General features: G+C 41.6%; 1 protein-coding gene across 2 annotated transcripts; it reads right to left on the minus strand.

Moving 5' to 3' along the window:
* Nucleotides 1-1,554: 1,554 nt before the first annotated feature.
* On the minus strand, nt 1,555-26,868 carry LOC112225125 (sterol 26-hydroxylase, mitochondrial). Of its 2 annotated transcripts, none has more exons than XM_024388786.2 (9): nt 26,588-26,865; nt 23,126-23,316; nt 17,520-17,719; nt 13,546-13,743; nt 13,241-13,404; nt 4,979-5,145; nt 4,788-4,869; nt 4,418-4,618; nt 1,555-1,874 (listed from the first exon to the last, which is right to left on the minus strand). In XM_024388786.2, the coding sequence occupies exons 1-9, from the start codon at nt 26,828-26,830 to the stop codon at nt 1,743-1,745; spliced, it is 1,578 nt and encodes a 525-aa protein (XP_024244554.1). In that variant the 5' UTR covers nt 26,831-26,865; the 3' UTR covers nt 1,555-1,742. The 2 variants fall into 2 exon arrangements, 1 of the variants encoding a protein (XP_024244554.1); XR_006080031.1 differs by having other exon boundaries at nt 1,738-1,874; nt 4,753-4,869; nt 26,588-26,868.
* Nucleotides 26,869-27,107: the final 239 nt, after the last annotated feature.

A 27,107-nucleotide genomic window follows, 5' to 3' on the forward strand; every position in this document is an offset into this window, starting at 1 on the left:
GCCACCACCATAAATATGAAGAGTGGTACTCCGTGATGGGTTGGATTTGCCCCAAACATAACGCTTTGTATTCAGGACATAAAGTTATTTTATTTTCCTAATTTTTGGCAGTTTTACTTTAGTGCCTTATTGCAAACAGGATGCATGTTTTGGAATATTTTATTTTGTTCAGGCTTCTTTCTTTTCACTCTGACGTTTAGGTTACTATGGTGGGGTAACTACAATGTTGATCCATCTTAAATTTTCTCCGATCACAGCCATAAAACTGTAACTGTTTTAAAGTCACCATTGGTCTCATGGTGACATTCCTGAGTGGTTTCCCTCCTCTCCGGTAACTGAGTTAGGAAGGACTCCTGTATCTTTGTAGTGACTGGGTGTATTGATACACCATCCAAAGTGTAATTAATAACTTCACCATGCTCAAAAGGATATTCAATGTCTGCTTTTTGTTTTACCCATCTACCAAAAGGTGCCCTTCTTTGCGAGGCATTGGAAAACCTCCCTGGTCTTTGTGGTTGAGTCTGTGTTTAAAATTCACAGCTCGACTGGGGGATCTTACAGATAATCGTATGTGTGGGGTACAGAGATGTGGTAGTCATTCAAAAATCATGTTAAACAATATTATTGCACACAGTGAGTCCATGCAACTTACGTGACTTGTTCAGCACATTTGTACTCCTGAACTTATTTAGGCTTGCCATAACAAAGGGGTTGAATACTTATTGTCTTAAGACCTTTCAGCTTTTGTTTTTTTCATTCATTTGAAAAAAATATAATGAGACTTTGGCATTATGGGGTATTGTGTTTAGTATCCGCAAAACACCAGTCTCAACATCAACAGTGAAGAGGCGATACCGGGATGCTGGCCTTCAAGGCAGAGCTGCAAAGAAAAAGCCATATCTCAGACTGGGCAAAAAAATAAAAGATTAAGATGGGCAAAAGAACACAGACAGTGGACAGAGGAACTCTGCCGAGAAGGCCAGCATACCGGAGTCACCTCTTCACTGTTGACATTGAGACTGGTGTTTTGCGGGTACTATTTAATGAAACTGCCAGTTGAGGGTTTGTGAGGCATCTGTTTCTCAAACTAGACACTCTAATAATGCACTTGTCCTCTTGCTCAGTTGTGCATCGGGGAGTTTCTTGCCAATTTCTCGCATGGAATAGCCTTAATTTCTCAGAACAAGAATAGACAGACGATTTTCAGAAGAAAGTTATTTGTTTCTGAGAGTAATTTGTTTCTGGCCATTTTGAGCCTGTAATGAAACCCACAAATGCTGATGCTCCAGATACTCAACTAGTCTAAAGGACAGTTTTATTGCTTCTTTAAAACAAAACAACAGTTTTCAGCTGTGCTAACATAATTACAAAAGGGTTTTCTAATGATCAATTTGCCTTTCAAAATGATAAACTTGATTAGCTAACACAACTTGCCATTGGAACACGGGAGTGATGGTTGCTGATAATGGGCCTCTGTACGCGTATGTAGATATTCCATAACAAATTAAAAAATCAGCCGTTTCCAGCTACAATAGCCATTTACAACTTTATCAATGTCTACATTGTATTTCTGATCAATTTGATGTTATATTAAATGGACAAAAAAATTAGCTTATCTTTCTAAAACAAGGACATTTCTAATTGACCCTAAACCTTTGAACTGTAGTGTATTTTTATTTACATTCAGCGATAGATATTGTAGGCTGCTTGGTGACAAATGGCTATCACCTGTCTTTAACATATCAAAGGGCAGCTTTGTCCGTCCTCTCCAGGAAGTGCAGATTGACTTGCCTGTCTGCTACTAAAACGGAGCGATTGAGAGCTTTCACCTCTCTTATGCTGGGGTCCGGTCTGATTTCAAATAGCTTGATTATCTGGGGGAGAGAAAATATAATTTTCAGTCATTGTCAGGGTCTCTCCAGGAGTATTCATGTTCAAAAAACATTCCTGTCCTATCGGCTTCCTGACAACCACCAACCGCTTTGAGTTCTAGATCTAGTAGTAACTGAAGTAATCCTACAGATCAAGATGCCTTTATATATTCACTAAGAGAGAATAGGCCTAAGTCGTCCACCTAAGCATCAAGCAAGACTCCTGGCCAGCGTTTCCTTTTTAGGAGGGTATTTTCCACAATTTTCAATACCCTGTCCAAACCTTTAACTACACAGTCTTTCTTGAGGAGGAAGTATGTCTGTGAAATCTTCATATTAAACACTATTACAGTCAATTGCTTTTTTCGATAGATATTCTCATTGTTCAACTCAAAGTTGGATCAGTTTAATATCAACCAACATCTATGATGTATGTAGGCCAATACGTAATTCAGAATGACTATATAATCTTGAGGCTCAGAATAATATTTTTTTCTTCCTTTTAGCCACTTTGATTTTTAGCCACTGATGCTATTAGCCTTTGCAACACCTGTGCCATTGTTCCCTTCTCCCTGAGTGCTGCGGGCTCTCCATCAGGTGATTGGGTCTTTCTAACAGGCTACAAGTGAAGACAGACACTTCGGGGATGCAACAGAGTCGTCCTTATCCAATTCCGAGGTGCATATTGAATATATTGGAAAACTGTCCACATTTACTTTTCGTCAGCCAACAAGATGGCCTAACAAACAGCAAAAGCACTAGCCTAGGTCAATCTACTATCCCCCATAGTGGCGGTAGGTAGCCTACTGGTTAGAGTGTTGGGCCAGTAACTGAAAGGTTGCTAGATCTAATCCCCGAGCTGACAAGGTAAAAATCTATCGTTCTGCCCCTGAACAAGGCAGTTAACCCACAGTTCCTAGGCTGTCATTGTAAATAAGAATTTGTTCTTAACTGACTTGCCTAGTTAAATACATATATATATTATTATTTTTACAAAAGTTGACCTATTCTGTGAGAAATAAATATTCCAAACAGTCTGGGTCAGTTGTAGGATGCGATAGATACCAAATGAATATAACCACTAGCATCTCACTAACAAAATATTTTTTACACAATGAGGCAACAGATCAGAATGTTAAGCTTAAAATGTGACAAACTATTAGGCTATTTCTTCACATTATAAGAGCAGCAATGTGTACATGGCAGTAGGCTATAAGCACGAATGTTCCATTAGCGGGAAAACACCATTATCAAAAGTGACAAATACGATTATTACATACAAATACGATTATGCATGTAATGCTTTTATTATAAAGGTGCATTTTTATGGTGAAAATGATCTTCCCCAAACTTGACTCACGGGCTGCATATGCCAGTTAGGCTCTACACCCCTTGTAAAGCGGATTAATGTGCTTAATTTTAAGAAATTATTTTGTCACTTTAGTTGTGATACAAACCTTACCAAACATATAGGTCTATGGGCTAGGTTACATGTGTGCGACTATGATTCGAAAAAGTCGCCCATTAGACTAATATTGTCACCCATCAGACTATTCTTGATTTAATCTTGTCTTTACATATATGTGTGAAATGTGTTTTTATTTAGAATGGACCCTTATCATGCACCTGTCTCAGAACAGGGGCAGGGGAAATATACATGTCATCTATGCACTTAAATAGCAAATGGAGGATGCTTTTCCCATGGTTCATTTGCATGCCAGCCAGGTAGTCTATACTCATTTTTTATATATAAGCAATGTGCTTAATATTAGGAAAGTTGAGAAATAAATATAGTAGGCCTAGCCTTGATGGGATCCTCCTCTCTTTAATAGAGGCCATCACTCTGTTTTCTCTCACAATTGCATAGCCTATATGAAGTGTTTGATTAGATTTTAGATGACATTTGCATTAATATCAAAGTGATTAGAGGGACAATAGAGTGCTGAGTACAAGGCAGTTAGCAAGTTTGGTAGGTTACTAATGACCATCACCAACATCAGAGCTTGGAGAAGCCTAATTACCATGACTAAACGGTCACATGGAATTTGACTGCCCTCATGAATCGTGACCATAATAAGGTCACCGCAAATCAAATGTTTTATTTGTCACATACACATGGTTAGCAACAGCCCTACCTGAACCCTGAAAGCTCTGTATTAAAACTTTTACTTCGACTGGATCCTAGAACGCAAGTTTCCTCTTTAACCTTTACCAAGTCAACTGTGCTACTGTAACAGTATAATTTTAGACCGTCCCCTCGCAAATACCCGGGCGCGAACCAGGGACCCTCTGCACACATCAACAACAGTCACCCACGAAGCATCGTTACCCATCGCTCCACAAAAGCCACGGCCCTTGCAGAGCAAGGGGAACCACTACTTCAAGATCTCAGAGCAAGTGACGTCACCGATTGAAACGCTATTTAGCGGGCACCACCGCTAACTAGCTAGCTATTTCACATCCGTTACACTACTACAAAATCCACTCTACACAATCTATTGTTGGTTGAAATAGTCTAGTGCAATGCATCTGTAAACTGCTCTTACCCGTGACAAAGCCAGGTACATCTCCAGTTCAGCTATCCGACGACCTACGCAACCCCGAACCCCAAAACCAAATGGGATAGAGCCAAAGGGGTTTGGCCGGACTCGGCCGTCCCTCAACCATCGTTCAGGCTTGAACTTCGATGGTTCTGGGAATGTCTTTTCATCTTGGCTGATGGCGTAGTGGCACATTGTAAACGAAGTCTACAGACACAAAACAGCAGAGAGGGAAATAATTGTTACAGCACTGTACCAACAATGGCATGATTTACATGCATTCAAATGTTGTTTTGTTTTTATGGTTGGGACAGTTTTAGGCCAGTAAAGTGAAGATGTACTTGAAAGTTGGTTGTTTCCCTAAAGAGAGATTAACCTTCTTGGGGAAAAAATGTCCGCCAATAATGACATCCTTCTCTGCCATGATGCGTGAGTTCAGGGGGACAACAGGGTACATTCTGAAGAACAGGAAGTACATCAGAAATGGTGTTAGAGCAAGATAAGGGAACTTTCAAGAACTCCATCCTTTCCAAAGTGACAAACACGACCACTATTCACATTTCTTACCTTAGTGTTTCCTTGATTACAGCCTTGAGGTATGGCATGCAGTTGACATCTTGAGCAGATGGAATGTTGTCTCCTGGTACACAGCGTGACACCTCCTGATAAAGGGTGTTCTGCACATTGGAGTCCCTGGACAGCAGGTACATCGCCCACATCATGGTATTGGATGTCTTAAAATATGACAACAGCAGCGGTAGTGACACAGGAGGCTACTGCCGGGAGAACGGCTCATTATAATGGCCGGAGGAAAGCAAATGGAATGGCATCAAACACCTGGAAACCATGTGTTTAATGTAATTGATACCATTCCACTTATCCCGCTCCAGTCGTTAACACGAGCCCATTCTCCCCAAATAAGGTGTACTACTAACTGGACAAAGGTTTTTGGAGTGATGGAGAGCTTTTCAGTGACAAACACAATTAATATTAGCAGCAGAGATGAGCAGCAACACAGCCTTCATCATCTGGTGAGCTGCTGGGAGCAAGCAACTAGTGTAGGCAGACAGGCTCTGCTCCAGCTCCGCCTCCGATTATAGACATCGCGCAGGTGACCCTCTTGCTTCACTTTAGCTAAACAGTCACCACCAGCCTTCTAGTTAGCTACTCTTTGCCTGGTTAAAAAACACAAGCCGCTTTACGATATTACAGACAATTTCAGCATTGAGTTTAATAGTAAAACAATAGTCTAGCTATGTTTTTCTCCCACTTCAGTAGGCTTTAGAAAAGTAGGCTGTCTTTGAATTTGTAGTCTCGATCAATCCTTCCACATTTCCCACTGAATTTCATATACAGGTTCTGTATCCAAGTCTCCATCTTTTCTTCAGAGAAAACGTCTTGATTCTAGCCCTTAGGCTACCATTCAAAAGGCTTGACTCATAAAAGTGCACTACGTTTTTTTCTTTCTATCATGCATTGGCAGGCTGCATTTTACATTCATAAAGCATATCGTGGGCTGTTCTAAAAACCAAACATGCTACTTTTGGACTGGGCCGTCAACCATTTGTTTAGGCTACACCTTGTTCAGTGATGTTACCTCATTAGCGAGCTATAGCTAACAACTTGGGGAAGCGTTCAGCAGGACACGTTTTAGAATAATACTATGAAGAACAAACAACTTTATTCAAGAACATTTTTCAACTGAACGTGGCCCTAGTAACATTACCAGTAGCGTATATGCAAACATTTTGTGGCACAGAAAGAAAGGAAAAGGGATAGCAAACAATTGAATGACAATAGTGTCCAAAAATAGTGTTGATATATGCTAGCCCAGCTAATAACCAAATCAAATCAAATCAAATCAATCTGCCGGGAGAACGGCTCATTATAATGGCCGGAGGAAAGCAAATGGAATGGCATCAAACACCTGGAAACCATGTGTTTAATGTAATAACACATCCATGACAATGACATTCGCCAAAGTAATGAGACTGGGTGTTTAAATTTTAGAAATATCATTCACGCCAAAAAAAATGAGACTGGGTGAGTAAGTATGCCGCCAGGACAATATAGTGAATTTGGCATCATGTATAGACCCCCAAACAAATAAATAAGACCAAGGACATCCAAAATCCATCAGATTAACAGTTTTTAATGAAGCCAGTCTGATGCCCTGGAGATTGAAATATAGTTTGTCTTTTGGTACAAGCTTTGATGCACCTAAACTGCCTCCACCTTCTAGATGGTAACGGGGTGAACAGGCAGTGATTCAGGTGCCTGAGGTCCTTGATGATCTTCTTGGCCTTCCTGTGACATGGGGGCGTGCTCTCTCTGCTGTCTCCTGTAGTCCACGATCAGCTCCTTTATTTTGTTGACATTGAGGGAGAGGTTATTTTCCTGGCACTACTCTGCCAGGGCTCTCACCTCCTCCCTGTAGGCTGTCTCGTCATTGTTGGTAATCACTACCACGTTTGTGTCGTCAGTAAACTTGATGATTGAGTTGGAGACGTGTGCGGCCACGCAGTCATGGGTGAACAGGGAGTACAGGAGGGGGCTGAGCATGCACCCCTGTGGGACTCCCGTGTTGAGGATCAGCATGGCAGAGGTGTTGTTGCCTACCGTCACAACTTGGTGTCAGCCCATCAGGAAGTCCAGGACCCAGTGGCACAGGCATGGGTTTCGACCCAGGGCCCTGAGCTTAGTGATGATCATGGAGGACACTATGGTGTTGAAGGCTGAGTTGTAATCGATGAACAGCATTCTGTAACACTTCACTTGACACCTAGCGTCACAACGTTTTGACACAGTCCAAACCATGTCATAATATTTCATAACAGCTGACATGACCATATTATGACCGGTTACGACAAGTTATGTCAGCTGTTATGACACATATATTTAGACCTACTGTGACATATATTGCATTATTTTATGGCTGGATATGACAACTACTGTACATTAGTGTCAAAACCCCCAAAAACCTACCACTGTAGTTCTTTTATGGCTGTTTATGACACCTACAGTACTAGTCAAAAGTTTGGACACCTACTCATTGCAGACTTTTTATTTTTTACTTTGTAGAATAATAACACATACGGAATCATGTAGTAACCAAAAAAGTGTTAAACAAATCGAAATATATTATGTGTGTGAGATTCTTTAAAGTAGCCACCTTTTGCCTTGATGACAGCTTTGCAAACCCCTTGGCATTCTCTCAACCAGCTTCATGAGGTAGTCACCTGGAATGCATTTCAATTAACAGGTGTGCCTTGTTAAATGGAATTTATTTACTTCTTTATGCATTTGAGCCAATCAGTTGTGTTGTGACAAGGTAGGGGTGGTATACAAAAGATAGCCCTATTTGGTAAAAGACCAAGTCCATATTATGGCAAGAACATCTCAAATAAGCAAAGAGAAATGACAGCCCATCATTACTTTAAGACTTGAAGGTCAGTCATGAGGACCGCCACAGGAAAGGAAGATCCCAAGTTACCTCTGCTGCAGAGGATAAGTTCATTAGAGTTACCAGCCTCAGAAATTGCAGCTCAAATAAATGCTTCACAGAGTGTTCAAGTAACAGACACATCTCAACATCAACTGTTCAGAGGAGACTGTGTGAATCAGGCCTTCATGGTCAAATTTCTGCAAAGAAACCACTGGGGCGGCAGGTAGCCTAGTGGTTAGAGCGTTGGGCCAGTAACTGAAAGGTTGCTGGATTGAATCCCCGAGCTGACAAGCTAAAAATCTGTCATCCTGCCCCCGAACAAGGCAGTTAACCTACCGTTCCCTGGTAGGCAGTCAATGTAAATAAGATTTTTTTCTTAACTGACTTGCCTAGTTGGGTTAAATGAAAAAAATACTGAAGTACAGCAAGAAATACGAGCAATGGACTGGTAGAAATATGTCCTTTGGTCTGATGAGTCCAAATTTGAGATTTTTGGTTCCAACCGCTGTGTCTTTGTGAGACGCAGAGTAGGTGAACAGATGATCTCTGCATGTGTGGTTCCCACCGTGAAGCATGGAGGAGGTGGTGTGATGGTGCTTTGCTGGTGACACTGTCAATTATTTATTTAGAATTCAAGGCACACTTAACCAGCATGGCTACCACCACATTCTGCAGCGATACACCATCACATCTGGTTTGCACTTAGTGGGACTATCATTTGTTTTTCAACAGGACAATGGCCCAACACACCTCCAGGCTGTGTAAGGGATATTTGACCAAGAAGGAGAGTCATGAGTGCTGCATCAGATGACCTGGCCACCACAATCACCCAACCTCAACCCAATTGAGATGAGTTGGACCGCAGAGTGAAGGAAAAGCAACTTAAAAGTGCTCAGCATATGTGGGAACTCCTTCAAGACTGTTGGAAAAGCATTTAGGTGAAGCTGGTTGAGAGAATGCCAAGAGTGTGCAAAGCTGTCATCAAGGCAAAGGGTGGCTACTTTGATTAGTATATTTTGATATATTTTTGGTTATTACACGATTTCACGTGTGGTATTTCATAGTTGTGGATGTCTTCACTACTATTCTACAATGTAGAAAATAGTATATTAGCATCTCGAGTGGCGCAGTGGTAGCTGTGTGTTGGGTTGTGTTTCGGAGGAGTTGCAGCAGTTGCAGTGATGAGTCAAGACTGTAACTACCAATTGGATACCATGAAATTGTGGAGAAAAAGGGGTAAAATATATTTCAGAAAATTGTCAAAATAAAGAAAAATCCTTGAATGAGTAGGTGTCTAAACTTTTTTTTTACTGTGTTTTTTGGATTTTCAAACACCATATTTACAAAATAATTGCACTTGTAAGTTATTTGGTAGTAATATAAAACAACACATCAAGGACAACAATACAGCAAAACAAAGAGTGAGACAGAAATAACAAAAAAAACAAAGACAAAAGAAAGATATTTTGATAGTTTTTACAAGTCAACTAACACAGATAATACAGTCCTCCTTATCATCCGAGATTCCGTGTATACACATACCAGGCCTCTTACGTCACCGATATATAAATATACATCACCCTGGAACTGCAGAGAAATCGTTTAACACAAGAAAAGAAGGGAGCCCACAATGCATAGAATTTGTCTATAGACCCATTGAGGGGGTGTTACATTTTTTCCAACTTTATGCAATTCAAAACGGATTTAATACAAAGAGCATGAGAAGGGAGTGCAAAGGATTTCCATCTAAGTCAAATGAATCGTCTCGCTAACAAAGTGACAAAGAAAATTACATCCTTATTCATTTTGGCCAGTTGTATTGTGGGAAATGAAACCCCAAATAATGCAATAAAAGGGTCTGGTTCGATCTGTGTGCAGCTTAATTCTGAGAGTGCGTTAAAGAGGTCTTTCCAGAAACCAACAAGAGATGGGCAACATCAAATTATGTGTACGTGATTAGCAGGAGACTGGTTACATCATACACAATTAGGGTTCACATCCATTGTACATTTTGGATAATCTCGCTTTGGTCCAGTGAGCCCTATGAATGAGTTTGCATTGAATGAGATCGTGCCGAGCGCAAATAGAAGAGGTATGTACCCTTTTGAGTGCCCCTTCCCATAGCTCATCGGATATTTCCTCACCCAGTTCCTCCTCCCATGAGGATTTAATATTGTTTGATTAGGTGGTTTGTAGTGAGCAAATTTGGCTATAGATTATTGACAAGATGCCTTTCAGAGTAGGAAGTGGGATAAGAAATGTGTCAAACTGTGTTTCACCAGGAAGGGTGGGGAATCGGGGATCTATGCTGTGGACGTAACTCCTGATTTGTAAGAACCTAAATAAATTATGTCTGGGGAGACCAGATTTAGCTAATAATTATTGTTCAAACGTGTCGATCGTTGCAAAAGGATGCAATCTGATTAGTGTTATTAGTCCTGACAGAGGCTTGAGGGGATGAGTACAGAAGTCTTATCCAAGTAAATGAATTTGGAGCCAAAGCCAAATTTATTTAGTGTAAAAAAGTATTTACATTCCAAATGCTTTCTCCACATCCAGGGATAGAATGGCTTCAGAGGCATTGGTGACAGAGGGATTACATATAATATTAAATAATTGAAGAATGAGTGTATATTTTTAATAAATCTTGTTGATCCGGAGAGATAATTGATGGGAGGACTGTTTCCAGAAGTTTGGCTAGAATTTTATAGTCGACATTTAGCAGACTAATTGGACGGTATGATACACTGTCGGGTCTTAGACAAGTCCCCAATTGGGTTTTATAATTTTTTTAAAAACTAAGACAAATGGTTGCCTGAGTGAGAGCACCATTTACAAATGCTTCATTCTACATTTTGTACTATTTTGGAGAGAATCTTTTTATAAAAAACTTTTTATAAAAAAAGCCCAGGCCCCGGGCTTCTCCTGGATTGAAGGTATTTGACAGCCTTAGACAATTCTTCAACAGTGATCAGCTGCTCTAATTTTTTAACCAAATCCCGGCTGACAGAAGGCACAGCAAGTCAGTGGAAGAAATCATTGACGTACAGTTGAGTGGTTAAAACTTTTTCGGGATCGGTGTCCCTTCCACGGGACGGTTGAGCTAACGTAGGCTAATGCGATTAGCATGAGGCTGTAAGTAACAAGAACATTTCCCAGGACATAGACATACAGTTGAAGTTGGAAGTTTACATACACCTTAGACAAATGCATTTAAACTCAGTTATTCACAATTCCTGACATTTAATCCTCGTAACAATTCCCTGTCTATGGTCAGTTAGGATCTCCACTTTATTTTAAGAATGTCAAATGTCAGAATAATAGTAGAGAGAATAGTTTATTTCAGCTTTTATTTCTTTTACATTCCCAGTGGGTCAGAAGTTTACATACACTCAATTAGTATTTGGTAGCATTGCCTTTAAATTGTTTAACTTGGGACAAACGTTTCAGGTAGCCTTCCATAAGCTTCCCACAATAAGTTGGGTGAATTTGGTCCATTCCTCCTGACAGAGCTGGTGTAACTGAGTCAGGTTTGTAGGCCTCCTTGCTCGCACACACCGTTTCAGTTCTGCCCACAAATTTTCTATAGAATTGAGGTCAGGGCTTTGTGATGGCCACTCCAATACCTAGACTTTGTTGTCCTTAAGCCATTTTGACACAACTTTGGAAGTATGCTTAGGGTCTTTGTCCATTTGGAAGACCCATTTGCGACCAAGCTTTAACTTCCTGACTGAAAAGATGTTGAGATGTTGCTTCAATATATCCACATAAATTTCCTGCCTCATGAAGCCATCTATTTTGTGAAGTGCAGTAGTCCCTCCTGCAGCAAAGCACCCCCACAACATGATGCTGCCACCCCCGTGCTTCACGGTTGGGATGGTGTTCTTTGGCTTTCAAGCATCCCCCTTTTTCCTTTTTTATGGCCAAACAGTTCTATTTTTGTTTCATCAGACCAGAGGATATTTCTCCAAAAACGATGATCTGCACTGTGCAGTTCCAAACCATAGTCTGGCTTTTTGTGGCGGTTTTGGAGCAGTGGCTTCTTGTTCTGAGATTGATTTGCACTTTTCGCACCAAAGTACGTTCATCTCTAGGAGACAGAACGCGTCTCATTCCTGAGCGGTATGACGGCTGCGTGGTCCCATGGTTTTTATACTTGCGTGCTATTGTTTGTACATATGAACGTTGTACCTTCAGGCGTTTGGAAATTGCTCCCAAGGATGAAGCAGACTTGGAGGTCTACAATTCTTTTCTGAGGTCTTGGCTGATTTCTTTTGATTTTCCCATTATGTCAAGCAAAGAGGCCCTGAGTTTGAAGGCAGGCATTGAAATACATCCACAGGTACACCTCCAATTGACTCAAATGATGTCAATAAGCCTATCAGAAGCCACAACATAATTTTCGGACATTTTCTAAGCTGTTTAAAGGCACATTCAACTTAGTATATGTAAACTTCTGACCCACTGGAATTGTGAAAAGAAATGCACCCTGATGACAAATGGTCGAGGGGGTTCTCCATCCCGGGGTCGGCTACACAGGGTGCGGTGGGCCCAGTCTAGCTGCAGCTTCTCCTGCAGGCCGAGCAGCTTCTGAAGCAGCTGGGCCATGAACTCCATCGGTCTTGGGCCCTCCACTCCCTCTGGTATTCCCAGAAGATGAATGTTGTTCCTCCACATTCTACTTTCCATATCTTCGCATCTATTGTCGAGGTATATCACCCTAGTTATTAATATGACAACGTTAGCCTCTAGCTCGCTAATGCGAGTGCTGTGGTCTGTAGCACCAAGCTCCAGCTCCGATAAGGCTGCTACGTGTGTCGAGCTTATTCTGTATACTCTCTATAGATTGTTTAATATAGTCTTTTTTTTAAGCTCGTCTTTGACCATTGATATCTCTGACCTGAGATCGGTAAAATTGACTCTCTCTCCACCAAAAAATATCAGTTTTGAGGGTGCCCATCACGGATTGTAGCAGCTCTACAGTCAGTGTTCCCGTGGGTCAGTGTTCCTTCTCCTGATTTAGCGGCTGAATCCACGGCTGAATCAGGAGAGGGCACGGGCTTGCTGCGGCCTGCTCTTTCAGACTCCGTTTTTGGCTGGGTAGAAAGCATTACAACATTTCTCAGACTTGATCTGAATTGCTTAGAGGTCTCTTCAGACACCTGACCAAACAGAAATACATACAATTTTTCAAGGTTAAATATATACATTTGGTCACTAACTAGGGAAATGCGTTCTACATCCTTAGCTTCCAACAGCACCCCACACGTGTCCAAACTTTTGACTGGTACTGTACCTGCAATAGGCTACTTTATCATAAAGGATCCCCCCGGTTGCTTCCCCCAAAACTGAGACGGTAGTTAAAGCTCCGCAGATTTACTTACCGTATCGACTCCAGCCAATAACAGCTCAGCGACGCTGCCGTACACCTCCTTATTGGTCATCTTTGTATTGGAGAGGAGGTACGTTAAGTATTCTCCCTCAACTTCCTGGTTTGTGTCCACTCGCTTCTGAATTGCCTCCATCTTCATCTCAATAAACTTCACAGCTGAAAAAGAAAATCATTATCCATCTGTACTAATAGGTAATCAAATGAATTCCAATATCAACAATGCACACTCCATTCCAGTGCTCTTAAATCCTTGAGATGTGCAGAAGTGCACAGAATGTCTTATGCTGAATAATTCACAGAATTTGAAGATGCCCTCCCAGCCAGCGATGTAGCGCCCATAGAATGGCAGGATGTTGCGGCTCCACTTGGGCAGCATGGCCACCGGCAAGCTGTAGGAGAACATCTGAGCGATGGAATCGATGAAGTGCTGCGTCTCCACCGGGATCTCTTCCTCCAGACAGCCGATCCGAGTCTCAAACAGGATGGAAGAGATTCCTGAAGAACAGAGATTTAAAGTTTAAGATAAACTTTTGTCTGCACGTGAATGGTGAAGCCATAGACTTATGGAGCACAGACACCATCACTGCTGATACTGTACATATGATGCAAAGGGACAGATTAACAGCAAAGTCATCACTATCATTTGCTCAGCTCAGCAGCACGGAGAGAGAGTAAACACAGCTTTAACTACCTGTTGAAAACATTTTGACCCAGAGGGACAATTAGATGTCTCTGACCCAGTTCTCCAATCACAGCTGCAGTGCAGGCGAGGCCATCAGAACTCCACATCAGGCTGGTCAGAGGTTCTAAACAACTCTCCATGACACCAAACTCTTTTTGTACGTCCACATATAGGAGCCTGAGGGAGTGCTCTGCTCACCTCATCCAGAGTGAAGATTCTATAGGAGATCAGAATCTTGCTCGCTAGCCTGGTCAGGTTGTGGAACATAATGCCCAGTGCTGGCTGCATGATGAGGTCCACGTTCATTGGCGTCAGATCCCTCAACTGCACTAGTGTTCAGGTCAGTCATGTCCACAAACTCCTGCAGGGAGGGGATGTCGTGGTAAGCTGTAGGGCGAAGCCTGGTGTCATGACGTTGCCCTCTTTGAGTACAGCGAGCACCCTCCCCCGCTCTCTGCTTCTACAACCAGACTGCTGTGGTCAGAGGTCCTAAATTCCTAAGAAGACCTCATGGACACACAGTTATAGAGTAGTTTTTCATGGAGAAAGGAAATCCTTCCACCACACAGAACTTGAGGTATGAACAAATTTCATGTTCCAGAGAAAGTGTAAAAGATCGGTGAAGAATCCAGCTACGAACTGGTCCGTTTGGCACAACTTGTGAAGCTCAAGAGAGACGGTGTGGCCACATTACCATAACGCTGTTTATATAATAGCATCAGTTATGAGGTTTACATCTAATTGTTATACAAGAAGAATGAGAATGATACCTTTTATATAATATGATTGTGGACTTTTTAATGAAGAAAAACACAATTCCCTTTCTGATTTGAACTAAATCAGAGGACCACCCCTGAGCCCAGTTAGGGCAAGACATCCTGGGACAGCCCTTTTCTGCCATTCCGAATAAAACCCAACTTGGAGAAATTATCACCAGACCAAGCTTACCTCAATTATGAGAGGGCTAAAGGTGTAGACCATTGCTCAATCTTTTTAACCATACCTCGTGGTTAAACTCTTAAACTATCGATACCGACAGAATAAGAACAAGTCTTTGATATTGATTACTGGTCTGCAGCTAGGAATTCGGCATCATTGAACGCAAAGAATGACAACCACCGAAACATACATTCTATAATGAATGTCACTCTGAACAATCCCCTCTAACCACAACCGAGAGAGAGAGAGAGAGAGAGAGAGAGAGAGAGAGAGAGAGAGGCGGACAATTCTGCAAAAGAAATGAACTTTTCACCAGCGATCAAGACGACACACTGAGCGTAAATATATATATTGATTGCAATTGTTCCCGACTGAGTGAGCGTTCATGTGTAAGGATTAGCATTTCAATTATAATTATGAACTCTGTAGTGACTTTAGTCGACCCCCACTCCCCTTTTGTCAAACAAGCCATGATGCCGGTTCAGCCCACTAGGGCACATTCTATCATTTCATGTAACCATATTTACTGTTTGTTTATGCATTTCTGTGAATGACTTAGTTACTAATAAATAAATGATTTAAGACTATTGATGTATGGATGACTCATAGTGAAGACTGGGTTCGTACAGATAACCAACAATTTACGACATTTGGAATGAGACTAACATGAGGTAAAATAAATAAATCATTATAATCAGAAGACTATTGTTCAGATATGAAAATATCTGAAAGGTTATATTGGGAAATTATAACTTTGTAATCTGAATACTTTCCCTTGGTGCCCCAACTTCCTAGTTAATTACAGTTACATGATTATTCAGTTTAAATCGAGGCACTAATTACAGAGAATCTTTGATAAAAACGAAGTCGTCATTATAATGATAGTAAAGACACGACACTGGTTTTCGCAACTGTCACTACCGATGATGTTGGTGAGAGTAAACCAGGAGCAAAGTTCATGTGAATCAGCCCTTGAAGACAACACCAAATATGTTTGTCAGATTCACAAAGTCTGAATCTACTTTCTTCAGCGAAGTGAGGAGGATGAATGCAGACACTTCAATGTGTACAAGTGGGTTATTATGCAGGATTAGTGTTTCCAAGCTGTGCAGACCAAATGAACTGTTCTTTGTAATCATGTTTTTATCCAAGCAAGAATCTAAATTTACCCAGTCCCTTAAATGTAAAGTCTACAATAGTTGTGACTTTATTAACAAATAAATCCAGCCGCTCGAGATTCATCAAGCAACTCTGAAGTGATGTTTGTGATGTGTAAATTACTCAAGGAAAGTCTCCACAGCAACGTGACAGGACTCGAGTGTTATAAAACATACCGAGCTCAGGTGCGCATGTTAACAGTCATGTCTGTTAGAGTCTTCAATGTGAAGTTAACAGTGCCATACCCTCAAAGTTGTATTACCTTTATACCCTGGCAGTTTCTCAATGCAGATGTGTAGTTGTACCTACATTTAGGAAGCTTTAAGACCATTTTTGTAATTGACGGTTTGAGTACTGTTTTACAAATGGATTCAGATTAATTTTCCCTGTCAAAGGAAAATTATATATTCTGCTGATTCCAGACTACAAAAGCTCTATTTATAGGTTATCAATATTGGACAAAATGAGATACAATATAATTTCAAAGTATTGGAATGCTCCTTTTGCTATATGACGTGCATTAGGAACAGTAAACATTACCTCTTGAAGATGATGGAAATAAGGTAGCTGAAGAATGACTGAGCAGTTTTGGTGTCTCAAAATGACTATCCCCTCTGACTCAAAGTCCAGGGTTGTCAATGACTAACATTGACTATTCTACATAGCAAATCAGAAATATCCCATATACAGCTGATGATTGTGAGTTTCTTAAAAAAAGGGATCCCACCCAATGCATCTCACTTCCTCCTAGCCTCTGTCTACTTCGGAGGTAGTGATAAGCATTGTCCATATCATATCATTACAAAACAATACCTTAAACCATGATTGGAGAGACTTCACAAATACAGCAAAGAGCTGCTGTTTATGAGTAAGTTCATATTTAAAGTTGTTATTAAGCACTGTCAACACTTTTTTAACACTTAAAAACCATTGAATGTGTGTTCTCCCTACAACTAGTACAGCAGATGCAATGAAGGGATACAGCAGTGTTTCGATAAGCTTGCGTTGTTATTATTTAAGTAACGTTTAAAACCAAATCTGAGCTGTTGATCTAGGCTTGCATTTTGACTCAGAAAGTGATCTTGACTCAGAAAAGGTTGGTGACCACAGCTTTACAGCATCCAGGTATGAGGCATTAGGATGCAGCTGTAATGCATAGCAAGACTAGCATGTATGACCCCGTTATAATGTCGTATAATCATCTCATAATGAGCCGGACTAAATAACAGCCAGTTTGAGACCGTTGAAAATGTTAAGCAACGAGATAGCCCACATGACATTAAAAGCCTTGTTATTATAAGACATTTCAAAGCCTAGTAATGCTTATAACAAGTTAGAATTATATTATAATTATACCTGGATGTTTTAAAGATCCAGTCAAACATGCAACTTGACCCAACTTGATCAAATCATTGAACTTAAAATGAACTGTAGATATAGTGAAGAGTGAAAGAATCGCCTTCCCAACCCATAAGCAGAATTTCCCACGTACCCTCCAGAGAGAATCGGTAGAGCTCATTGGACAGGTTGTTCACCCGGTCTCCCGTGGGGCTGGTCCGGCGTAGGTGGTAGATCCTCTTGATCAGGTCGCTGACCACCTCGTTGACCACGTCTCCGTACTGCACCGAGTCTTTAGGGTGCAGCATGCGCTTGTTCAGCACAGTCCTCAGATTGTACCACTTCACCCCTTCCCTGTCAGGAAACATATACTGTATCAGGAAACATGCATGACACATTCACAACAATAACATTGATGATGCATTAATTAATTGGTACATGTTGGAATTTAGGTAACTTCATATTGAATTCAAGCAGGATAAGATGGGATAAAGCTTTAACTTCAGCTTCTGTGTAAATTGCATACAGTATGTAACAATAGTGTATTACTACTCTTACGTAACCGGCTCATTTAAATGGATGTACTGTTTTTGAGCATCCGGTTTGATTAACGTGACTGGACCTTGACCTACAAAGCCACGCAAGGGTGTTGTGCTGGTCTTGCGGCACTTGGAGTTCACGGAACACAAAACTAAGGAAATAAATCAGAATGACTGCACTGCTTTTCGATTTGAAGCATATGTGTTGATATACATAGGAAATCTCACAAAGCTAGATGGCTGCTAAGTAAAATACATGTAATCTCATACAGTTTGATGGTTCTAAAAGGACACTCCCAGTGCAAACTGTGCTGTGTTAGTCCATAGTTCACGTTTCCTGCCTTGCACACACGCATGGTCTATAGAAATGTGTAATGACAGCCTTTTTTGAATCACTGGATCTTCAGAAAGTATTTACACCCCATGACTTATTCCACATTTTGTTGTGTTACAGTGTGGGATTAAAATGGATTCAATCGTCATTTTGTGTCAACAATCAACACAAAATACTCTGTCAAAGTGGAAGAAAAATATTTGCAAAATGTTAGAATTTATGAAAATAAAACACTTATTTATCTTCCTTACATAAGTATTCATCCCCCTGAGTCAATACATGTTAGAATCACCAGTCTTTCTGAATAATTCTAAGAGTTTTGCACACCTGGATTGTACAATGTTAAAATTCTTCATGCTCTGTCAAGTTGGTTGTTGACCATTGCTAGACAGCCATTTTCAAGTCTTATCATAGATTTTCAAGAATGTAACTAGGCCACTCAGGAACATTCAATGTCGTCTTGGTAAGCAACTCCAGTGTATCTTTGGCCTTGTGTTTTAGGTTATTGTCCTGCTGAAAGGTGAATTTGTCTCCCAGGGTCTGTTGGAAAGCAGACAGAACACGGTTTGCCTCTAGGATTTTGCCTGTGCTTAGCTCTATTTCGTTTCTTGTTTTCGTAAAAAGAACTCCTTGCCGATGACAAGCATACCCATAACATGATGCAGCCACCACCATGCTTGAAAATATGAAGAGTTGTACTCAGTAATGTGTTGTGTTAGATTTGCCCCAAACATAACGCTTTGTACTCAGGACAAAGTTCATTTTGGGCAGTTTTACTTTAGTGCCTTATTGCAAACAGGATGCATGTTTTGGAATATTCTTATTCTGTTCAGGCTTCCTGCTTTTCACTCCATCATTTAAGTTAGTATTGTGGAGTAACTAAAATGTTGTTGATCCATCCTCAATTTTCTAATATCACAGCCATTAAACTCTAAATGTATTAAAGTCTCCATTGGCTTCATTGTGATATCCCTGAGCGGATTCCTTCCTCTCCGGCAACTGAGTTAGGAATGACGCCTGTATCTTTGTAGTGACTTGGTGTATTGATACACCATCCAAAGTGTAATGAATAACTTCACCATGCTCAAAGTGATAATCAATGTCTGCTTTTTATAATTTTTTACCCATCTACCAATAGGTGCCCTTCTTTGAGAGTATTTGAAATTCACTGAGGGACCTTGTGTGGGGTGCAAATCATGTTAAACCCGCTCACATTCTGAAATTGCATTTTTGTCCCCCCCACCCAGTTTTATAATTGTGCTGTGACACAAAAATGGCATCAGTGTGCTTTAGGAGTTTGTCGACGCCTCTGAGCGGCTGGATTTAGGGCTGTGCAGACAACACAGCACATGTGGATAGGCTGTGTGAAGGTAAAGCTTCCGAAAGGCTGGCTTAGGAACGGCACAGGGGAGTTGAACAAATGTAGCTGTTGTCAGTGTGTATTGTGTTGCGCTCTTTCTCCAAGTTGTTACAGATGCACTGAGAAAGTTATAGATACACAAATATCATACCCGCAAGACATGCTAACCTCTCACCATTAAAATAACAGGGGAGGTTAGCATTTTGGGGGGGGATACGATATTTATGCCTATGTAACTTTCCCTCATTATTATTTCCGAGTCATTCGGGGATATACTGTAATCATGGTAGGATCCATATTAATGTAGAAGTGTTTAGAAAACATTCTATTCTTATTTACAATAAAAGTGACCCAAAATGTCACAATACATGATTTACCATTGAGTTTGAGTTAATTTTGTTTTTACAGGGACAGTGCACATTAATCAACGTTTCAGTAAAAGTGCCGGTTTTAGCCAGCCGGGTAATTTTCAACAGCAGTCCCTGGGCAGGTTATTAAAAACAATTACAATATAGACAATCATTGAGCAGTGAGCACACGCAGAGCAACATAGGACAAGCAAGGCGTAGCATACAGACAGAGCAACCTAGAACAAAAAGCAGTAAGACAAAATTCATAAAAGCAACAAAGTGTTTCCACACCTCACAAGCTACAGACAACATGGAAAGCGGCAATACACCACTAGGGATTATATTCACAAATCTGACTGACCTTTAGCCATGTCTTCATGCATTTTGTGAAAGTTTGATATGTGGTGCAGTTGTGTGTGTCTGATGGCAGTGTATTCCAGACATGGGAAGCTCTCACAGAGAAAGCAGATTTACTAAAGGTGCTTTTCTTTAAGGGAACTATACAGTCACCTCTCATGGCAGACCTTGTGGATCTGCTGCCATATGTTTGGGTTTTCTGTTTAACAAAAAATACTGAGTGGAGGGGGAGCCAGACCATTTACGATCTTGAAAACAAGACGTGAGTCGGTGTATTGCACAAGATTTTCCCAACTCAGGAGCTCATGCTTTCTGAGGATGTAACAGTGATTATGGCTATTGGGCTTCCTATCAAGCACTTTGAGAGCCTGTTTGTAGACAGACTGAATAGGTCTTAATGTTGTACAGCAACTTGGGCCCAGCTAGTAAAGCAGTATGTTAAGTGGGGGAGTATCATAGATTTGAAGTACAGTTTTGCTACCTCTGTAGTCAAACAATTTCATATAAATAGGAAATTAGCTAGGTTGAATTTGGTTATTTGAATTACCTTTTTCACATGCTTTTTAAAAGTGGAAGGAATCAAGTATGATGCCAAGGTACTTAAAATCAGATACCACCTGGAGCTTCTCCCCTGACACATAGACATCTGGCTCAGTAACATCTGTTGCCCTCTTTGTGAAGAACATGCAAACAGTTTTTTTCACATTGAGATGCAAACACGAGTCACTGAGACACTTTGTAACCTGGACCATTACAGTATTGGACCATTACAGACCATTACAGTTCTTGTGCAGCTTGTTGTTTGCTCTTTGCATGCACATATCACTGTATCATCTGCATAAATTTGAACTTCAGACCCAGTACAAACAGAAGGCAGATCATTAATGTACAGGCTGAACAGGAGGGGCCCCAGTATTGACCCTTAGGGCACGCCCACATCATAGCTAAGAGTGGGCGACAGCTCATTGCTCACTCTGACACACTGAGTTGTGCCTTCAAGGTATGATTTCATTCATTTCTATTGGGCATAAAATAATCAGCAAATGAATCCAACAAATGTCTAGAGTCACAAGCTTGATATAGTTATTGCGTGCTATGAATATGGGACCAAATAAATTAACTTTTTACTACTTTAATGCACATACATTACCATTCAAAAGTTTGGGGTCACTTAGAAATGTCCTTGTTTTTTTTAAATAAAAGCACCTTTTTTGTCCATTAAAATAACATCAAATTATTCAGGAAAACACTGTAGACATTGTTAATGTTGTAAATGACTATTGTAACTAGATTCTTTAGACTTGTTGAGTATCTGGAGCTTCAGCATTTGTGGGTTCGATTATAGGCTCAAAATGGCCAGAAACAAAGGACTTTCTTCTGAAACTCATCAAGTCTATTCTTGTTCTGAGAAATGAAGGCTATTCCATGCGAGAAATTGGCAAGAAACTGAAGATCTCGTATAACGCTGTGTACTACTTCCTTCACAGAACAGCGCAAACTGGCTCTAATCAGAATAGAAAGAGGAGTGGGAGGCCCCAGTGCACAACTGAGCAAGAGGACAAGTACATTAGAGTGTCTAGTTTGAGAAACAGGTGCCTCACAAGTAATCAACTGGCAGCCTCATTAAATAGTACCCGCAAAACATCTGGCTCAAAGTCAACAGTGAAGAGGCGACTCAGGGATGCTGGCCTAGGCAGAGTTCCTCTGTCCAGTGTCTGTGTTCTTTGGCCCATCTTGATCTTTTACATTTTTTTTATTATTGGCCAGTATGGCTTTTTCTTTGCAACTCTGCCTAGAAGAAAAAAAAATAACCTGACAAATGTACACTATTGTACCTCAAACAATAACAGGCAACCACCGTCTCCCACACTGCTAGCTGTCGGGCAGGCGAACAGTGAGTACTGGAATGTCCACTAGTCTGAAACGTCATTACCAAATAACACTTTTACTAAGCTAACATATGCAATTGTTTTAAGATGTTCGAATGGATCATTTAGCCATTTGATTTAGAGTTTTAGGACACCTTTAGGTATAAAGAAAAATGGCCTTTACTACTAACCAATGGAAACACATTGAATAACAGGTTCATAAATGGCAAAACAGACTGTCAAAAAATAAATCATAAAGACTAAGGTTTTTAAGTGTCTGTCCTATATCTAGGAGATAAGAAAGCTCAGGAATTAAATTTTTTGTTAGCACAAAACTACCTCTGTACTGCCTTTCATTCCTTTGTATGGATTACCTTCAGACCTTCCGAGTAAAACGGAGGACAGCATCACGTTTGTGAGTGTCACAGGTCTATAGAGTGGTCATAAGTTTGTAGGCCGTTCGAATGCTGCAAACCTTTTTATGAGAAGACATTTTCGGGATGTCTCGTGGTCTGAAAAACACTGCTGTAGCTCGGCCACCTTCCACCACAGGTGTGCAAGGCCACCACAGGTGTGGAAGGCCACCACAGGCAGATGCGGTGGATTTAGACACAGCCCATGCAAAAAATACAGTATCTCTAGCTTGCTTCTGACAGATGGATTTGTTTATTATGTTACTTACATTGACGCACAGGTGAGTCAATAGAGGATTTTAATAGCCCATGTCACTCTGGTTGTTGGAGCTTCATCAAGGTTTGTAAGTAAATCTGGCTTTCATAAGAGCCCGTGCTTACCCAGCCACTGACCTCACTGCATCACTGAGTGTGATCATAAGACATACTATGTATGTACAGTATATTCTAACATGACTGCTTTCCCCTAGCCACTGCTATATCCCTCTTTTATGTGATCTCATCACTTCCCACCAACAGATGGCATCCCTGGGCCTTACTCAGTGAAGGGGCCGTAACCAATGCCCCTCAGGTCCCGGTAGTCTGTCCAGAGGGACATGTCTCCTCGGCTGGGGAACCTCTCATCCTTCCTAAGCAGCTCCTCCAGTAGCTCCACACTGTTGAGAGCAACGGAGTTAATGCTGCCTACGCCTATTTTGTACATGGGGCCGTACAGCTGCTTCTCATACACCTAGCACACAGAGGGAAAGTGAGAGAGAGAGAGAGCGACGAGCTGGGTTACATATAGTATAGGCCTACTTTGTTGTACACACATCTACTATTCAATCTTTTCCACATTGTTATGTAACTGAAAAGCTGGATTGATATTAGTAAATGGGGTCAACAAATCTTTCAACATGCATTCTGGTACAATAAATGTAAACCGCTGTACTTTGGTAATCCCTGCTGTGTCAATGGGGATTGTATTTCCAGGGCAAGGCAGCTCTTGGAGAAGGTAAACAACACTGCACGTCAGCAAGACTGCCTGTTTTCCTTAAGTTGCACTCCTCTGCGGGTTATTACGGGAACAAATATAATATATATATATATACTGCTCAAAAAAATAAAGGGAACACTAAAATAACACCATCCTAGATCTGAATGAATTAAATATTCTTATTAAATACTTTTTTCTTTACATAGTTGAATGTGCTGACAACAAAATCACACAAAAATTATCAATGGACATCAAATTTATCAACCCATGGAGGTCTGGATTTGGAGTCACACAAAATTAAAGTGGAAAACCACACTACAGGCTGATCCAACTTTGATGTAATGCCCTTAAAACAAGTCAAAATGAGGCTCAGTAGTGTGTGTGGCCTCCACATGCCTGTATGACCTCCCTACAATGCCTGGGCATGCTCCTGATGAGGTGGCGGATGGTCTCCTGAGGGATCTCCTCCCAGACCTGGACTAAAGCATCCGCCAACTCCTGGACAGTCTGTGGTGCAATGTGGTGTTGGTGGATGGAGCGAGACATGATGTCCCAGATGTGCTCAATTGGATTCAGGTCTGGGGAACGGGCGGGCCAGTCCATAGTATCAATGCCTTCCTCTTGCAGGAACTGCTGACACACTCCAGCCACATGAGGTCTAGCATTGTCTTGCATTAGGAGGAACCCAGGGCCAACCACACCAGCATATGGTCTCACAAGGGGTCTGAGGATCTCATCTCGGTACCTAATGGCAGTCAGGCTACCTCTGGCGAGCACATGGAGGGCTGTGCGGCCCCCCAAAGAAATGCCACCCCACACCATGACTGACCCACTGCCAAACCGGTCATGCTGGAGGATGTTGCAGGCAGCAGAACGTTCTCCACGGTGTCTCCAGACTGTCACGTCTGTCACATGTGCTCAGTCTGAACCTGCTTTCATCTGTGAAGAGCACAGGGCGCCAGTGGCGAATTTTCCAATCTTGGTGTTCTCTGGCAAATGCCAAACGTCCTGCACGGTGTTGGGCTGTAAGCACAACCCCCACCTGTGGACGTCGGGCCCTCATACCACCCTCATGGAGTCTGTTTCTGACCGTTTGAGCAGACACATGCACATTTGTGGCCTGCTGGAGGTCATTTTGCAGGGCTCTGGCAGTGCTCCTCCTGCTCCTCCTTGCACAAAGGTGGAGGTAGGGGTCCTGCTGCTGGGTTGTTGCCCTCCTACGGCCTCCTTCACGTCTCCTGATGTACTGGCCTGTCTTCTGGTAGCGCCTCCATGCTCTGGACACTACGCTGACAGACACAGCAGACCTTCTTGCCACAGCTCGCATTGATGTGCCATCCTGGATGAGCTGCGCTACCTGAGCCACTTGTGTGGGTTGTAGACTCCGTCTCATGCTACCACTAGAGTGAAAGCACCGCCAGCATTCAAAAGTGACCAAAACATCTGCCAGGAAGCATAGGAACTGAGAAGTGGTCTGTGGTCACCACCTGCAGAACCACTCTTTTATTGGGGGTGTCTTGCTAATTGCCTATAATTTCCACCTGTTGTCTATTCCATTTGCACAACAGCATGCGACATTTATTGTCAATCAGTGTTGCTTCCTAAGTGGACAGTTTGATTTCACAGAAGTGTGATTGACTTGGAGTTACATTGTGTTGTTTAAGTGTTCCCTTTATTTTTTTGAGCAGTATATATATATACACACACACACACACACACACACACACACACACACACACACACACACACACACACACACACACACACACACACACACACACACACACACACACACACACACACACACTCTCTCTCTCTCTCTCTCTCTCTCTCTCTCTCTCTCTCTCTCCTTTATTTAACCAGGTAGGCCAGTTGAGAACAAGTTCTCATTTACAACCTGGCCAAGACAGCAAAGCAGTGAGGCAGGATGAGGGAGGTAACGTAAACTCATCCCATTCCGTACAAATGTGCGCAACCGCAAAATTCAAACGAGGCTACAAAGAAAACTAATGGGACTGTAGCGACTGTGTTGACTTCAAAATCGGGGGTGTGAACTAGGTTTCTACTCAAGCGTGGATCGACATGGTAATGGCTCTAAAGTATTGGGGAAAAGTTGAAAAAAACGGACCCTCTGTTACATCGGGACGTGTCATGTCGTAATGTACAGCACGCATAAAGAAATTATTTCTGTCTTACAATCTCTCTCCACCAGGTGTAGCACTACTCTCTTCCTTTAAAAACAAGAAATGGACAGTGCCGGAGTAAGGGGGGGATACATAGTTATTTTTTGCGTCATTGCATGCGATCATCATTCTCAAAAACGCTGTTTATTTCTAAGATCACTTTAGCACCGCCCTAAAAAACCTGATTCAAATTCGACACAAACCTTCAAATAGGTATGTAATGACACATTATATAAACTCTTTATAGTGTTTTATTTACATTTTAGAGGCGATAAGGTGATAAGTTGGACAGATCGAGTGAAAAAAAGCAATTTTCCCACAACATCTCTCCGTCTCACTATCACGCATTAGTTTCGCTTCCCCACCCGCCATTTTTAAAAAGATCCGACGGGGCTCATTGCCTGCTTGAATTATGCAGAAACGGGCAGTTTAAGTCATGTAATTAATTGAGGTTCCAGTTAGAAGGTCTAAAAAATATAGAAGATCCGTACCATGTTGGGTGAGGCGGGTTGGAGGAAGGTATATTTAATTCGAAAATGGAAAGAGATTGAAATGTATATAGAAAAAAAGCTGAATATTTACAAGGGACAAAAATAAACATGTCTTGGGTTAAATCCACGGTCTCTGTGGGTCAGCTGTGGCTAAACACAAAAGCTCACCCTGGCTGACACGGATCTCATGTTTCAATTTGTTAGTAAATATCAGAAACACACAGTAAGATATTGGAAACTTACAGGACCCAAAACATAGAGAGGGGTAAATATTTGCAGCAAGCCACCTTGAGTACCAAAGAAAACATAGAGAGCCTGCTTAGAATACACACATTTCCTTTTTTCCTGTACCTGTAGCTCATGTAGACGCTTGTAGTAGCCTTGGACATACAATCTGTACAACATCTCCCTGGTTTTAATCCTGGGGAGGTCATCCTCGGTCCGAATCTTATCCTGGGAGGTGGACGGTTGGGCGACTGAGGGAGAAGGGGTGCCTCCTGCAGCCCTGGTGTAGACCAGAGACAGGGCAGTAGGGAACGGCAGGAGCCAGCGGCCGCTCCTCTGCACCATACTCTGGGCCAGACAGACTACCATGATGGGAGCAGTACAAGGAATGTCTAAAAACACAGGGCTTCTGTTTCACCAGTGAGACTGGGGAGGGGCCATATCCCTGGGATCCTAAGGAGGTTAACCCTTCAGCTCCAACACACAGGAATGTCCCCTTGTTGAAGAGAAGCCCTACAGGAAGTAATGCTTACTTGGAACAGAGAAATAACAGAAGGCCACTGTCACTGTCTATGTGTTGAGAAATTCTAAATCTCAGATAAAAAAACGTCTGTGGGCAGTGTTGGGGAGTAGTGAACGACATGTA

Source organism: Oncorhynchus tshawytscha, linkage group LG26, assembly GCF_018296145.1.
Source record: "Oncorhynchus tshawytscha isolate Ot180627B linkage group LG26, Otsh_v2.0, whole genome shotgun sequence".
Taxonomy (NCBI): domain Eukaryota; kingdom Metazoa; phylum Chordata; class Actinopteri; order Salmoniformes; family Salmonidae; genus Oncorhynchus; species Oncorhynchus tshawytscha.